This window comes from Carcharhinus amblyrhynchos, chromosome 2 (assembly GCF_965287045.1).
Source record: "Carcharhinus amblyrhynchos chromosome 2, sCarAmb.v2.hapA, whole genome shotgun sequence".
NCBI classification, from domain to species: domain Eukaryota; kingdom Metazoa; phylum Chordata; class Chondrichthyes; order Carcharhiniformes; family Carcharhinidae; genus Carcharhinus; species Carcharhinus amblyrhynchos.
In genome coordinates, this window is record NC_137325.1 from 143078989 (window position 1) to 143092847 (window position 13859).

The 13859-nt window shown below is 45.6% G+C and overlaps 1 protein-coding gene across 1 annotated transcript in view; it reads right to left on the reverse strand.

The window, feature by feature from the left end:
* Positions 1-13859, reverse strand: part of dlec1 (DLEC1 cilia and flagella associated protein) — a 137626-nt gene that overhangs the window by 49630 nt on the left and 74137 nt on the right. The window contains exons 19-23 of the mRNA XM_080214794.1: positions 13117-13247; positions 9036-9194; positions 5112-5251; positions 3514-3667; positions 609-719 (exon numbers count right to left, since the gene is read on the reverse strand). Coding sequence (XP_080070920.1) covers positions 609-719; positions 3514-3667; positions 5112-5251; positions 9036-9194; positions 13117-13247 — 695 coding nt within the window. The remainder of the gene's footprint in view (positions 1-608; positions 720-3513; positions 3668-5111; positions 5252-9035; positions 9195-13116; positions 13248-13859) is intronic.

Here is a 13859-nt window from a genome sequence, read left to right on the forward strand (position 1 = left end):
TTCGTCATAAAGATGATGGCATTGGGGAAACAAGGTTGTGAGACTAACATTCAAGAACTATCCAATCGGCTAATGAAGAGGCTGTTGATTTTACAAGTAAAGTTTATTTATTAGTGTCACAAGTAGACTTGCATTAACACTGCAATTAAGTTACTGTGAAAATCCCCAAGTTGCCATACTCCGGTGCCTGTTCGGGTACACTGAGGGAGAATTTAGCATGGCCAATGCACCAAACAGCACGTCTTTTAGACTGCGAGGAAACTGGAGCACCCGGAGGAAACCCACGCAGACATAGGGAGAATGTACAGATACCCCACAGGCAGTGACCCAAGGAATTGAACCCAGGTCCCTGGTGCTGTGAGGCAGCAGTGCCAACAACTGTGCCACCCCAACTGGCTGTGCGAAGCTATGGCATTGTGTAATTGGACATGTCGGGCGACCAATGTGAAGAGCCTAGACCATTGGAGGAAGAAGGTCATGTGGGGTTCATTGGATTGCTCTTTAAAAGAGCTAAAACAGGCATGATTGCAACATCATAAACCCCATCATAACACCACAAGTTAATGGCATTTGCTAATGCTGACTCCATCATGTTCTTGTGCACTCACCAAGCCAAAAGCTGTTAATTCCACACACACCTCCGCCTCTTCATTTGGTCCCAAAATGCAACTTGCTGGGTTGGCGGTGACTCTGCATTGATGTGCTTCAGTTTCATGCAGCTTATTAACAAAGATAGACACAAAATCAAACAGGTATTACTGAGGCAATAACTAGCATTTATACCAAGCCTCCCATGTTGAAGAAGATTTCAGAGTGGCTCACTGGAAACTGTAGGGATATTGGTTGGACTGAAAATTCGGGTCAGAGAGATGGACTGTTAAGCAATGAATGTGGATTACAGGGTCAACGGCAGGGTTCTTAGGAATGTGGCGGAATATTGGGGTTCATATCCACAGATCTCTGAAGGTTGCCACTCAAGTGGATAGAGCCGTGAAGAAGGCTTATAGTGTGTTAGCCTTTATTAACAGGGGCTTTGAGTTTAAGAGCCATGGGGTTATGCTGCAGCTGTACAGGACCTTGGTGAGAGCACATTTTAGAATATTGTGTGCAGTTCTGGTCACCTCACTATAAGAAGGATGTGGAAGCATTGGAGAGAGTGCAGAGGAGATTTACCAGGATGCTGCCTGGTTTGGAGGGTAGGTCTTATGAGGAAAGGTTGAGGGAGCTGGGGCTTTTCTCTTTAGAGCAGAGGAGGATGAGAGGCGATGTAATAGAGGTTTATAAGATGATGAGGGGGATAGATAGAGTGGACGTTCAGAGATTATTTCCTCGGGTGGATGTAGCTGTTACTAGGGGACATAACTATAAGGTTCATGGTGGGAGATATAGGATAGATATCCAAGGTAGATTCTTTACTGAGAGTGGTTGGGGTGTGGAATAGACTGCCTGCTGTGATAGTGGAGTCGGACACTTTAGGAACTTTCAAGCGGTTATTGGATAGGCACATGGAGCACTCCAGAATGAGAGGGAATGGGATAGCTTGATCTTGGGTTCGGACAAAGCTTGGCACAACATTGAGGGCCGAAAGGCCTGTACTGTGCTGTACTGTTCTATGTTCTATGCCATGAGGTAATGAAGTAATGTGGTTGTAGAAAATGGTTCCAAAAAATAGGGGCTCAATTTGGCATAGAAGGTGCAACCTGGAATGCAGGGTTCAATGAAGAGTGGACATGGAGGACAGAAACAAAGAAAGAGATCTTAAAACGAGGCAGTGAGTGGTGCTCAATAAGGACAATTATGGGTGTGTGGAAGTTTGTAAGATGTCCAAGGGTGTTTCACAGGAGTGTTATGTGCCGCAGTGGAGTGCCACAGGGATCGATGCTGGGTCCTCAACTGTTTACCATTTATATAGATGGTCTGGAGGAGGGGGCTGAGTGCAGGGTGACGAAATTTGCTGATGACACGAAGATGAGTGGAAAAGCAAATTGTGTGGAAAGTCTGCAGAGAGATCTGGATAGGCTGAGTGAGTGGGTGAGGACCTGGCAGATGGAGGATAATGTTAGCAAGTGTGAGGTTATCCAGTTTGGCAGAAATAATAGTAGGAGGGATTATTATTTAAAAGGCAAAAAGCTGCAGCATGCAGAGGGACCTGGGGGTCCTTGTGCACGAATCGCAAAAACCCAGTCTGCACGTGCAGCAGGTGATCAAGAAGGTGAATGGGATGCTGGCCTTTATAGTGAGGGGGATAGAATATAAAAGTAGGGAGGTCTTGCTGCAACTGTACAGGGCACTGGTGAGCCTGCAGCTGGAGTACTGTGTGCAGTTTTGGTTGCCGCACTTGTGCAAGGATATATTGGCCTTGGAGGGAGTGCAGGGGAGATTCATTAGGCTGATACTGGAGATGAGGGGGTTGGACGATGAAGAGAGACTAAATAGACTGGGTCTGTACTCGTTGGAGTTTAGAAGGATGAGGGGGGATCTTATAGAGACGTATAAGATAATGGAAGGGATGGACAGGATAGGGGTAGAGAGATTCTTCCCGCTTAGAAAGGAAACCAGAACTAGAGGACACAGCCTCAAGGGGGGGGGGGGGGGGGGGGGCGCGTGCAGTTTAGAACAGAGTTGAGGAGGAACTTCTTCACTCAAAGGGTGGTGAATCTCTGGAATTCTCTGCCCATTGAAGTGGTGGAGGCTACCTCGCTGAATATATTTAAGTCACGGGTAGATAGGTTTTTGATAGACAAGGAAGTTAAAGCTTCTGGGGAGAAAGCGGGAAAGTGGAACTGATCCACTTCAGGTCAGTCATGATCTTATTGTCTTATTGAATGGCGGGGCAGGCTCGAAGGGCTAGATGGCCTACTCCTGCTCCTATTTCTTATGTTCTTATCAAACAAACATGGACCCTGAGTGGGTGTCGCTGGCTAGCCAGCATTTATTGCCCATCCCTAGATGCCCAAGGGCAATTGAGAATCAACCACATTGCTGTGGACCTGGAATCACATGTAGGCCAGACCGGGTAAGGATGGCAGATTTCCTTCCCTAAAGGACATCAGTGAGCCAGATGAGTTTTTCTGACAATGGACAATGGTTTCATGGTCATCAGTAGATTCTTAATTCCAGATTTTTTTTTTATTATTGAACTCAAATTTCACCATCTGCCATGGTGGGGTTCGAACCCGGGTACGCAGAACATTAGCTGAGTTTCTAGATTAATAGTCTAGTAACAATACTGCTAGGCCATCGTCTTCTCTTGAGGCCACACATTTTAGAAGGAAAATTTGGTGATAATATGTAAGATAATTGATAGCAGTACGCGATTTAGTTTGTGTGTAACTGCTTGACGAGATGGCTCAAGTCTATCAAACAGCCTCCCATAAACATGCACTGTGTAATCAACAAATGCATTGAGACATCACAAAGAATATGAGTATGGGTGCATTTTTCCAAGGATTGCACTGTTGGATTGATACTGCAATTGTTTGCCTGTGTGCACAGGACTTTTCTCGGACCTACCTCTCCCCAGGTGTATTTTGCTGGCAGCAGTGTCTGGTTGAAGAGTGTCACCTTTTCCCGAACTGGGATCCCAATGTAGACTTCTTTGAAAGTGACAGCACAGGACAGCAAACAGACCTGTACCGCCTGGACTTCAGCCTGCGCTGCAATGTAACTAGTGGGAGAAACAGTATTTATCAAACACTTCACTGCATATGACCACCTTTCCAAATGTTGTGGTTTGGTTAGGATATTACGGCACGGTAGCACAGTGGTTAGCACTGTTGCCTCACAGCGCTTGGGATCTAGGTTCGATTCCCGCTTGGGTCACTGTTGGTGTGGAGTTTGCACAGTAAAAAGTCTGACAACACCAGGTCTGCACATTTTCCCCATGTCTGCGTGTGTTTCCTCCAGATACTCTGGTTTCCTTCCACACTCCAAAGATATGTGGGTTAGGTTGATTGGCTATGCTAAATTGCCCCTTAGTGTTAGGGAGGTTAGTAGGGTAAATAAGTAGGATTATGGGGATAAGGGCTGGGTGGGATTGCGGTCAGTGCGAACTCGATGGGCCAAATGGCCTTCTACTGCACTGTAGAGATTCTATGATTAAACCAATATCTTCCTCCCCTCTCAGGTGGACGTAGAAGGTCCTGTGACTCTATCCGGAAGAAGGATAGGGCTTGGTTTCCTGCCCAATATTTATCTCCCAATCAACATCAGTATCATGTTGCTGTTTGTGGGAGCTTGCTGTGCACAAGTTGACTACCACATTTCCAACATTACAACAGTGACTACACAGCACAATGACAAAATGATTAGCACTGCTGTCTCACAATGCCAGGGACCAGGTTTGATTCCAGCCTTAGGTCACTGTCTGTGCAGAATTTGCATGTTCTCCTAGTGTCTATGTGGGTTTCCTGAACAGGTGCCAGAGTGCGGCAACTAGTGGATTTTCCTTAACACTGCAATGAAGTAATGTAAACCTACCTTTGACTAATAAACTAAAAAAATACAACAAGCTTCACTGTCCTTTGGGTCAAGAACCTGGAGCTCCCTCTCTAACAGCACTGTGGGTGTACCTATGCCGCGTGGACTGCAGTGGTTCAAGAAGGTGGCTCACTACAACCTTCTCAAGGGCAATTATGGATGGACAATAAATTCTGGTCTAGCCAATGTTGTCCCCATCCCATGAATTTTTAAAAAGCATTCCCTGATAGAGGCAATGGGAGGTTTTCTTGTCTGTTCTCCTGCCGATTTGCAATACCTTTGTCGCCTCCATTAAATACCATCTTTATGTCCTCCTCACGACTTGCTTTCCCACCTACCATCAACATTTTTGACACAGTACAGTCATTAATGCAGATTGTAGATAATTGAGGCCTCAGTCCCGATTCCTCTTCGCCAATGTGAAAATTAACCTGTTTATCACAACTGTCTGTGTGCTGTCAGTTAGCAAATCCTCCATTCTCACATGTTACCCCCAACACCATGAGCTCTTATGGTTACCTTTTGTGTGGCACCTTTACTGAAAGCCTTTTGGAAGTTCAAATCCACCACATCTACTGGTTCCCCTTTACCCATGCTGGAAACTACGGAGGAAGTTGATTAGCCCTGTTTACCTTGTATTTCCATTTTCTACTTTCAACTCGAGAACGGTCTTCAGGCTTTGACACTTGGTTGGTGTAAACACGACGGTCACACTTTCCTCGGCTAGTGGCGGCAGTTCCCCACCGGATGGCTCAAAGGCAAACTGCGAGACCTGCAATCAGACAATGGACTGTGTCACACGTCTCTCAAGGAGGTTCAAGAAGCAGCCTCACCATCATCTTCTCGAGGTTAACTGGGGATGGGCTACAATACCTGGTCTTGTCAGCGACACCCACATTCCGTGAAAGATTAATAAACAGCTAGCCTCAAACACCCTAATGGCTTGCCAGGCCACTTCAGGGGGCATTAAGAAAGAAATGAAAGATTTGGATTGATATGGCATTTTTCATGACTTCGGAATATTCCAACACACTTCACAGCCAGTTAAGTACTTTTGCAGTTGTTACGATCTCAGTTGGTGTGACTACTCAATAGGAAGATCCCAGAATAGAACGCTGGCTCAAAAGATCGTAACTTTTACTTTTTGAGAATGCGTGGAAGGTTGCCAATAATTTTAAACAACAAGGAAAAAAAATTATTAAAGATGAAGTATATTTATAATAAAATATTCCTTCATTCCACTCTTGGCTTTATAAATTACAGAGATTTCAAGGATAACACCCCACTCTGAAAACAAATGGCTAACGCCACTCACTTGGTCTTTGTGGATTGTTCCTCAAATTCCCCTCAGAGGATTGTCATATGAATGTTTCTAAACACCGCTTGAAAGAAAACAGAATTTAAAATCTTTTTTCAAACAGTGCTTTCCAGCAACTATTTTCATCAAGAATCCAATTCCAGATATTCCGACTTTCCTTTTATACAAAGCTTCCTCTTTACTGTTTTAATAAGGGTCCAGCTTCAGGTTTTCCAATTCTCTTTTCACGATTCTTATGTCTTGAATTGTTTTACCCAAACTCTGAAATCTAACTACCAATTGCTCCATAATTATAGTTAAGAAAATCCACCAACGCTTCTATTTTTTAAAAGGAAATCTGGCCCGTCAGCTACGATTCTCAACAGATGCACCATAGAAAGCATTCTTTCTGGTTGTATCACAGCTTGGTATGGGCTCCTGCTCTGTCCAATACTGCAAGAAACTACAAAAGGTCGTGAATGTAGCCCAATCCCATCACGCAAACCAGCCTCCCATCCATAGACTGTGTCTACACTTCCCACTGCCTCTCAGCCAGCATAATTAAGGACCCCACACACTGCAGATATTCTCTCTTCCACCTTCTTCCATTGGGCAATAGATACAAAACTCTGAGGACAAGTACAAACCAACTCAAGAACAGCTTCTTCCCTATTGCCGTCAGCCTTTTGAATGGACCTATCTTGCATTGAATTGATCTTTCTCTATAGCCTAGCTAGGACTGTAACACTACATTCTGCACTCTCTCCTTTCCTTCTCTATGAACGGTATGGGTTGTCTGTATAGCACGCAAAAAATAATACTTTTCATTGTATGCTAATACATGTGACAATATTAAATCAAGTCAGATCAAATCAAATTATTTCAATAACATCTTCCAAACTGTTGTCAGATATCATGAACCTCAGAGCCATTTCAGATATCTTTCTAGTTTCTGACTAGCCAACTCCTTTTCAGGTGTCTTCCCTGCACGGTATCCCATTTCTTCTGTTCTTTTAACTTCAGGCTTCCCGAAAAGTCCTTTTCATTTCTGTCACCAGCTTTCTTAACCATTATTCCATTGTATGGCTTTTCTTCTAGAAAAGCTGAGAGAGATGTTTCCTCTCCAGCTGGCTGTCACCAATTATTATGAATTCAGTTTTTACAAACCCACACAAAAAGTCTTCCTACCCTAAAGATGCCCCTGGTTGCTAAACAACCACTCTTTCTTTCTCCAAGCTTTGTAATTCATGCCTGTGGTGTTTCACACCCCATCACTTCAATCACTTTCAGATTTGCTGACCACGTGGGATATTCACTGCTTGCTGAAGTCCAGGTCTGAGACATTCAAGTCAGATGACCTGACCTATACAAGAAAGCCAGGTATGATCTAAGGAGATCTATCAAAGATGCCAAAAGATAGTACCGGACCAAGTTAGAGTCCCAGGGGAGTCACATGAACCCCCGCCAACTATGGCCAGGTCTGCAAGACATAACAGGCTACAAGATGAAGGCACGCAAAATTGCTGGCTCCAACGCAGACCTCTCTGATGAGCTCATTACATTCTATGCCCATTTTGAACAAGAGGTCAGCGAGAACATGCTCCCCACCCTTTGATGAACCTGTCTCTGAGGTCACCATTGCCAATGTCAGAGCAGCCTTCTTGAAGGTCAACCCATGGAAAGCCCAGATGGGGTACCCGGATGAGCACTCAGACCCTGCACGGATCAGCTGGCAGGGGTATTCGCAGATATCTTCAGCCTCTCTTTACACAATCTGAACTCCCTATCTGCTTCAAGAAGGTGACCATCATACAGGTACCTAAGAAAAGCCAAGCAGTGTGCCTTAATGACTATCGTCCAGTGGTTCTGACATCTGTCATTATGAAATTCTTCAGAAGGTTAGTCATGGCACAAATCGATTCTGGCCTCCCTGATCCACTACAGGTTGCTTGCTGCCACCATCTCCCTGGCCCTGCATTCAACCTTGGAACACTCTAGATAACAAAGACACCTTGTCAGACTCCTATTTATCGACTACAGCTCAACCTTCAACACCATTATTCCTCAGAAACTCATCTTCAAACTCTGTGGCCTGGGGCTCGGCTGCTCCCTCTACAACTAGATCCTGAACTTCCTAACCCACAGACCATAATCAATAAGGTTAGGCAACAACAGCTCCTCCACGATCATCCTCAACACTGGTGCCCCACAAGGTTGTGTTCTCAGCCTCCAACTATATTCCTTATACACCTATGAGTGCACGGCCAAATTCCCCTCCAACTCCAATGATTTTCAAGTTTGCTGATGACAGCACGATAGTGGGTCGGGTCTCAAACAACAAGACAGAGTACAGGTATGAGATAGAGAATCTGGGGAACTGGTGTGGCAATAATTATCTTTCCCTTAATTTTAACAAGATGAAGGAGATTGTGATCGACTTCAGGAAACATAGGGGAGAACATGCCCCTGTCTACATCAATGGGGATGAAGTGGAAATGGTCAAGTATTGCAAGGTTTTAGGTGTCCACATCACCAACAACCTGTCCTGGTCCCCTCATGCTGACATTACAATTAAGAAAGCCCATCAAAGCCTCTACTTTCTCAGAAGACTAAGGAAATTTAGCATGTCAGCTACAACTCTCACCAACTTATACAGACGCACCATTGAAAACATTCTTTCTGGTTGTATCACAGCTTGGTATGGGCTCTTGCTCTGCTCAAGACCGCAAGGGCTTCTGAACAAAGACCAGCTCATCACACAAACCAGCCTCCCATCCGTTAACACTATCTACACTTCCCACTGCCTCAGCAAAGCAGCCAGCATAATTGAGGACCCCACGGATCCTGGACGTTCTCTCTTCTACTTTCTTCCGTCAGGGAAAAGATACAAAAGTCTGACGTCACATATCAACTGATTCAAGAACAGCTTCTTCCCTGCTGCCATCAAACTTTTGAATGGACTTACCTTTAAGTTGATCTTTCTCTACATCCTAACAATGACTGTAACATTAACTGCATTCTGCACTCTCTCCTTTCCTTCTCTATGAATGGTATGCTTTGTTTGTATAGTGTGCAAGAAACAATACTTTTCACTGTATGCTAATACATGTGACAATAATAAATCAGATGACAATGAAATAATAATGAAAATGGGATATGCCAGAAATGGGGATGGGACTTTGGATTTGAATCCCACCTTTCACTTTTTTGAGGTCCGTTGAGTTTCCACAACTCCCTTACATTCCATAGCTGTTCTCACCTCTTCATCCCGTTCCTTCAGACACTCCAGATTCTCCTGGAAATGCCACAAAGCTGAAAGCTGGCAAGTGTTCTTGATCTGGATGGTGGCAACAGCCCTGGTTCCCAGCCTTGTCAGGCAAAAATCCAGAGCTGGATGGTCAATGCACACCTGGGGACCCTGAAACAGCAACACAAGCATTAAATAGCAGAGTGACGCTGAAATGAAGGTGTAAGCTGAAAGAGCATCAAATGGTTCAAGTGATGGGTATATTACCATCAGTCAGTCGTGACCAGCTGCAGAGCCCCGCAGTAGCAGGGAAGGGGGTCTGGGCTTGGTCACGAGGGCTGGCTGTTGGCAGCAAAGGCAGTGGCAGGTCTTTGCTGTTCTCAGCATCTGAAAGCTGCACACGCACAATTGTGCCCTCTGCTGCTATCAGCTAGCTTTTGGGCAATTTAGGCTCACTCCCCCTGCTGGCGAATTGCAAGATTGTCAAGTTTATTTTGCCAGATTCAACTTTTAAGTCACCCAAAAAAAAGGCACAGATTTCTCCCATTTTCACGCTCATTTGGCATTTCAAGTTTTTTGGTAAGGTTGCCCCCAACTATTACTGCATATTCTCAAGCTTGGTCTTACCAGTCATGCCCATATCCTAAAAAGAGCAAGAGGAGGTTATAGAGATTTTAAAAAATATTCATGTATGGGATGTGGGTGTTGCTGGTTGGCCAGCATTTATTGCCCTACCCTAGTTGCCCTTGAGAAGGTGCTGGTGAGCTGCCTTCCTGAACTACTGCAGTCCATGTGATGTACATAAGAACATAAGAACATAAGAAATAGGAGCAGGAGTAGGCCATCCAGCCCTTCGAGCCTGCCCCGCCATTCAATAAGATCATGGCTGATCTGTCATGGCTCAGTTCCACATTCCCGCCCTCTCCCCATAACCCTTAATCCCCTCTCCTATCAAAAACCCATCAACCCGCGTCTTAAAAATATTTAGCGAGGCAGCCTCCACCACTTCAATGGGCAGAGAATTCCAGAAATTCACCACCCTTTGAGTGAAGAAGTTCCTCCTCAACTCCGTTCTAAACCGCCCCCCTTTTATCTTGAGGCTGTGCCCCCTAGTCCTACTGTCTTTTTTGAGCAGGAAGAGTCTTTCCACCTCTATCCTATCCATCCCATTCATCATCTTATACGTCTCAATGAGATCTCCCCTCATTCTTCTAAAGTCTACACCTACAGTGCTGTTAGGGTGGGAATTCCAGGATTTTGACCCAGCGACAGTGGAGGAACGGCGAAATAGTTCCAAGTCAGGATGGTGAGTGACTTGGACGGGAATCTCCAGGTGCTGGTGTTCCCAGATATCTGCTGCTCTCATCCTTCTAATTGGTAGTGGCTGTGGATTTGGAAGGTGCTGCCTCAGGAACTTTGGTGAGTTCCTGCAGTGCATCTTGTAAATGGTACACATGGCTGCCATGGCTTGTCGGTGGTGGAGGGATTGAATGTTTGTGGAAGGGTAGCAGTCAAGCAGGCTGCTTTGTCCTGGATGCTGTCAAACGTCTTAAGTGTTGGAGCTGCACTCATCCAGACAAGTGAAGAGTATTCCATCAAACTCCTGACTTGTACCTTGAAGATGGTGGGCAGACTTTGGGGAGTCAAGAGGTGAGTTATTTGTCACAGGATTCCACAGTGTTTATATGGCTGGTCCAGTTCAGTTTCTGGTCAATGGTGGCCCGAAGGATGTTGATCATGGGGGATTCAGTGATAGTAATGCCATTGAATGTCAATGTGGGGTGTTGGTTATAAAGTTAAAGTTTATTTATTATTCACACGTAAGGCTTACATTAACACTGCAACGAAGTTACTGTGAAATTCCCCTGGTCGCCACAATCCGGTGCCTGTTCAGGTCAACACACCCTAACCAGCATGTCTTTTGGACTATGGGAGGAAACTGGGGCACCCAGAGGAAACCCACGCAGACATGGGCAAACTCCACACAGTGACCCAAGCCGGGTTCTTTCTTGTTGGAGATGCTCATTGCCTGGCAGTTGTGCGGCATGAGTGTTACTTGCCACTCGTCAACCCAAGTCTGGTTATTGTCCAGATCTTGCTGCATTTGGACATGGGATGCTTCAGCATCTGAGGAGTCGCAAATGGTGCTGAACATTGTGCGGTCATCAGCAAACATCCCCACTTCTGATAAGGGAGGGAATCAGGGCATTAGAGAAATTTTAACACAAAGTTGAGAATTTTAAAGTTGAGATGTTAGAGGAACAAGAGGCAATGTAGGACAGCTGGCATAGGATGATGAGCAAGCGGAAATTGAATTGTTAAGAGTAAAAAGCTTCAGCTCATTGAGCTGGAAATACTACTGAGTGCTCCAGTTTGCTTGGTGCTAGGCCCTCCTCCCCTGATAATAGTGTCTCCTGCTGTGAGAGGGTGACAGCACCAACATGGGTTGAAACTTGGCCCATCCTTGACTGCACGGTTGAAAAACAACCATTTGCATTTATGTAGCACCGTTAATATGGGAACAGGGTCCCACAGGTATGATTCTCACAACAAAGTTTATCATTGAGATACATTGGAAATATTAGACTAGACGGCCAAAGTGGTCAGCTTTAAGATGTGTCTTAGAAGAGAAAGAGAGAGGTGAAGGTGTGCAGAGCTCCCAGGGAGGGCATTCCAGAACCTCGGCAGCTGAAAGCAAGACCATCAATGGAGTGTTGCACAAGAAGCCAGCACACCAGTTCCTTCTGGTTCCACACTCAAGTAAATAAACATCTTTAGCTCATCTCTACCTGATACGCTGCAGGAAAGGATGTCCCAAGACATGGTACATTAGCAAGACCATGCAGATGCTACGACAACAGATGAATGGGCAGCGCTCAACAATCACCAGGCAGGAGTGTTCTCTTCCTGTTGGGGAACACTTCAGTGGTCACGGGCATTCGGCCTCTGGGTAAGCATTCTCCAAGGCGGCCTTCAATTCACACGACAGCGCAGAGTTGCTGAGCAGAAACTGATAGCCAAGTTCTGCAGACATGAGGACGGCCTCAACCGGGATCTTGGGTTCATGTCACACTATCTGTAACCCCCACGACTTGCCTGGGCTTGTAAAATCTCACTCATTGTCCCAGCTGGAGACAATACACATCTCTTTAACCTGTGCTTAACCCTCTCTCCACTCACATTGTCTGTACCTTTAAGACTTGATTACCTGCAAAGACTGGCATTCCAACCATTATCTTGTAATTGAGTTTGTGTCTATATATGCCCTGTTTGTGAACACAGCTCCCACTCACCTGATGAAGGGATGACGCTCCGAAAGCTCGTGCTACCAAATAAACCTGTTGGACTTTAACCTGATGTTGTGAGACTTCTTACTGTGCTCATCTCTTGGGCGTCAACCTCAAGAGCTTCCCTACTGTGACCATGAAGCAAACTGTGGCCATGTGCCAATCAAGCTTGAGAATGGCCCCGAAATAGATGTCATTTTTGGAACAGGCCTTTGTTCCTTCTAGAATTGACTATTCAAACTTGCAGCTGCTCTCCCACATTCGACCCCTTTTAACACGAGATCACCCAAAATTCCGTATCTCAGCTCACACCAAATTCCTTTCCCTGTACTTGCTGATCTATATCGGCCCCAATCAGGCAATGCTTTGATTTTAAAACACGCATCCTTGTTTTCAAATCCCTGCCTGGTCTTGTCCACTGCCAGTTCTGTAATCGGCTCCAGCCCCACAACCCGGCGACTCCTCTGTGCTTCTCCAATTCTGGTCCCTTATGCATCCCCTTGTTCTAATTGCTCCACTATTGACGGCCGTGCTTTTGGTTGCTTAGGGCCTAAGCTCTGGAATACTCTCCCTAGACCTCTTTGCCTCCTCTCCACTGGGCTTCAAGAAACTCCTTAAAGCCTACCTCTTTGACCAACCCTCTGGCCAACTGATCTAATATTTGGGCTAGGTGTTGTATTTTGCTTTTTAATGTGAAGAGTTTTGGAACGTTCTATTACATGAGGAATATGATATAAGTATAAGCTGCTGTTATTGTTTTGCCAGTGGGGGATTGTAGAGCGTTCATCATTTGGTAACACACTGACCACAAAAGTTGCCTCCACATAAAGGACCACTGGCTCTTCCTGATATCTGATGTGGCACTGTAGACGGCAGTTCATTTTCTCGGGTTTGCCTCCAGTAAGCGTCAGTTCCAGGTCAATGTAATCATTGGGCTCTGTAAAGGATGCAGAAAGCAGTCAGACAACTTGTCACAAAAAGCAGAAGATTGGAGCTAACAAAGAACAATACAACACAGGAGCAGGCCCTTCAGCCCACCAAGCTACATGGTTTCTATTCCTCTGTTTGCCTCCCGTTCATGTGTCTATCCAGATACGCCTTGAACATTTCTAACACGCCTGCTTCCACCATCTCCACTGGCACCGTGTTCCAGGCACCCACCACCACCCAAATGAAAAACTTTCCCCACACGTCTCCCCTCTCGCCTGAAACCTGTGCTCTCTTGTAGCTGACCCTTCCACCCTGGGAAAAAGCCTCTGACTATCTCACTATCTCATAATTTTGTAGACCTCTATCAGGTCAAAGTCAAAGTTTATTTATTAGTGACACAAGTAGGCTTACATTAACACTGCAATGACGCTACTGTGAAAATCCCCTAGTCGCCACACTCCAGTGCCTGTTCGGGTACACGGAGGGAGAATTTAGCACAGCCAATCCACCCTAACCTGCATGTTTTTCAGACTACGGGAGGAAACTGTGTGGGCAAACTCCACACAGACAGTGATCCAAGCCGGGAATCGAACCCAGGTCCCTGGCGTTGTGAGGCAGC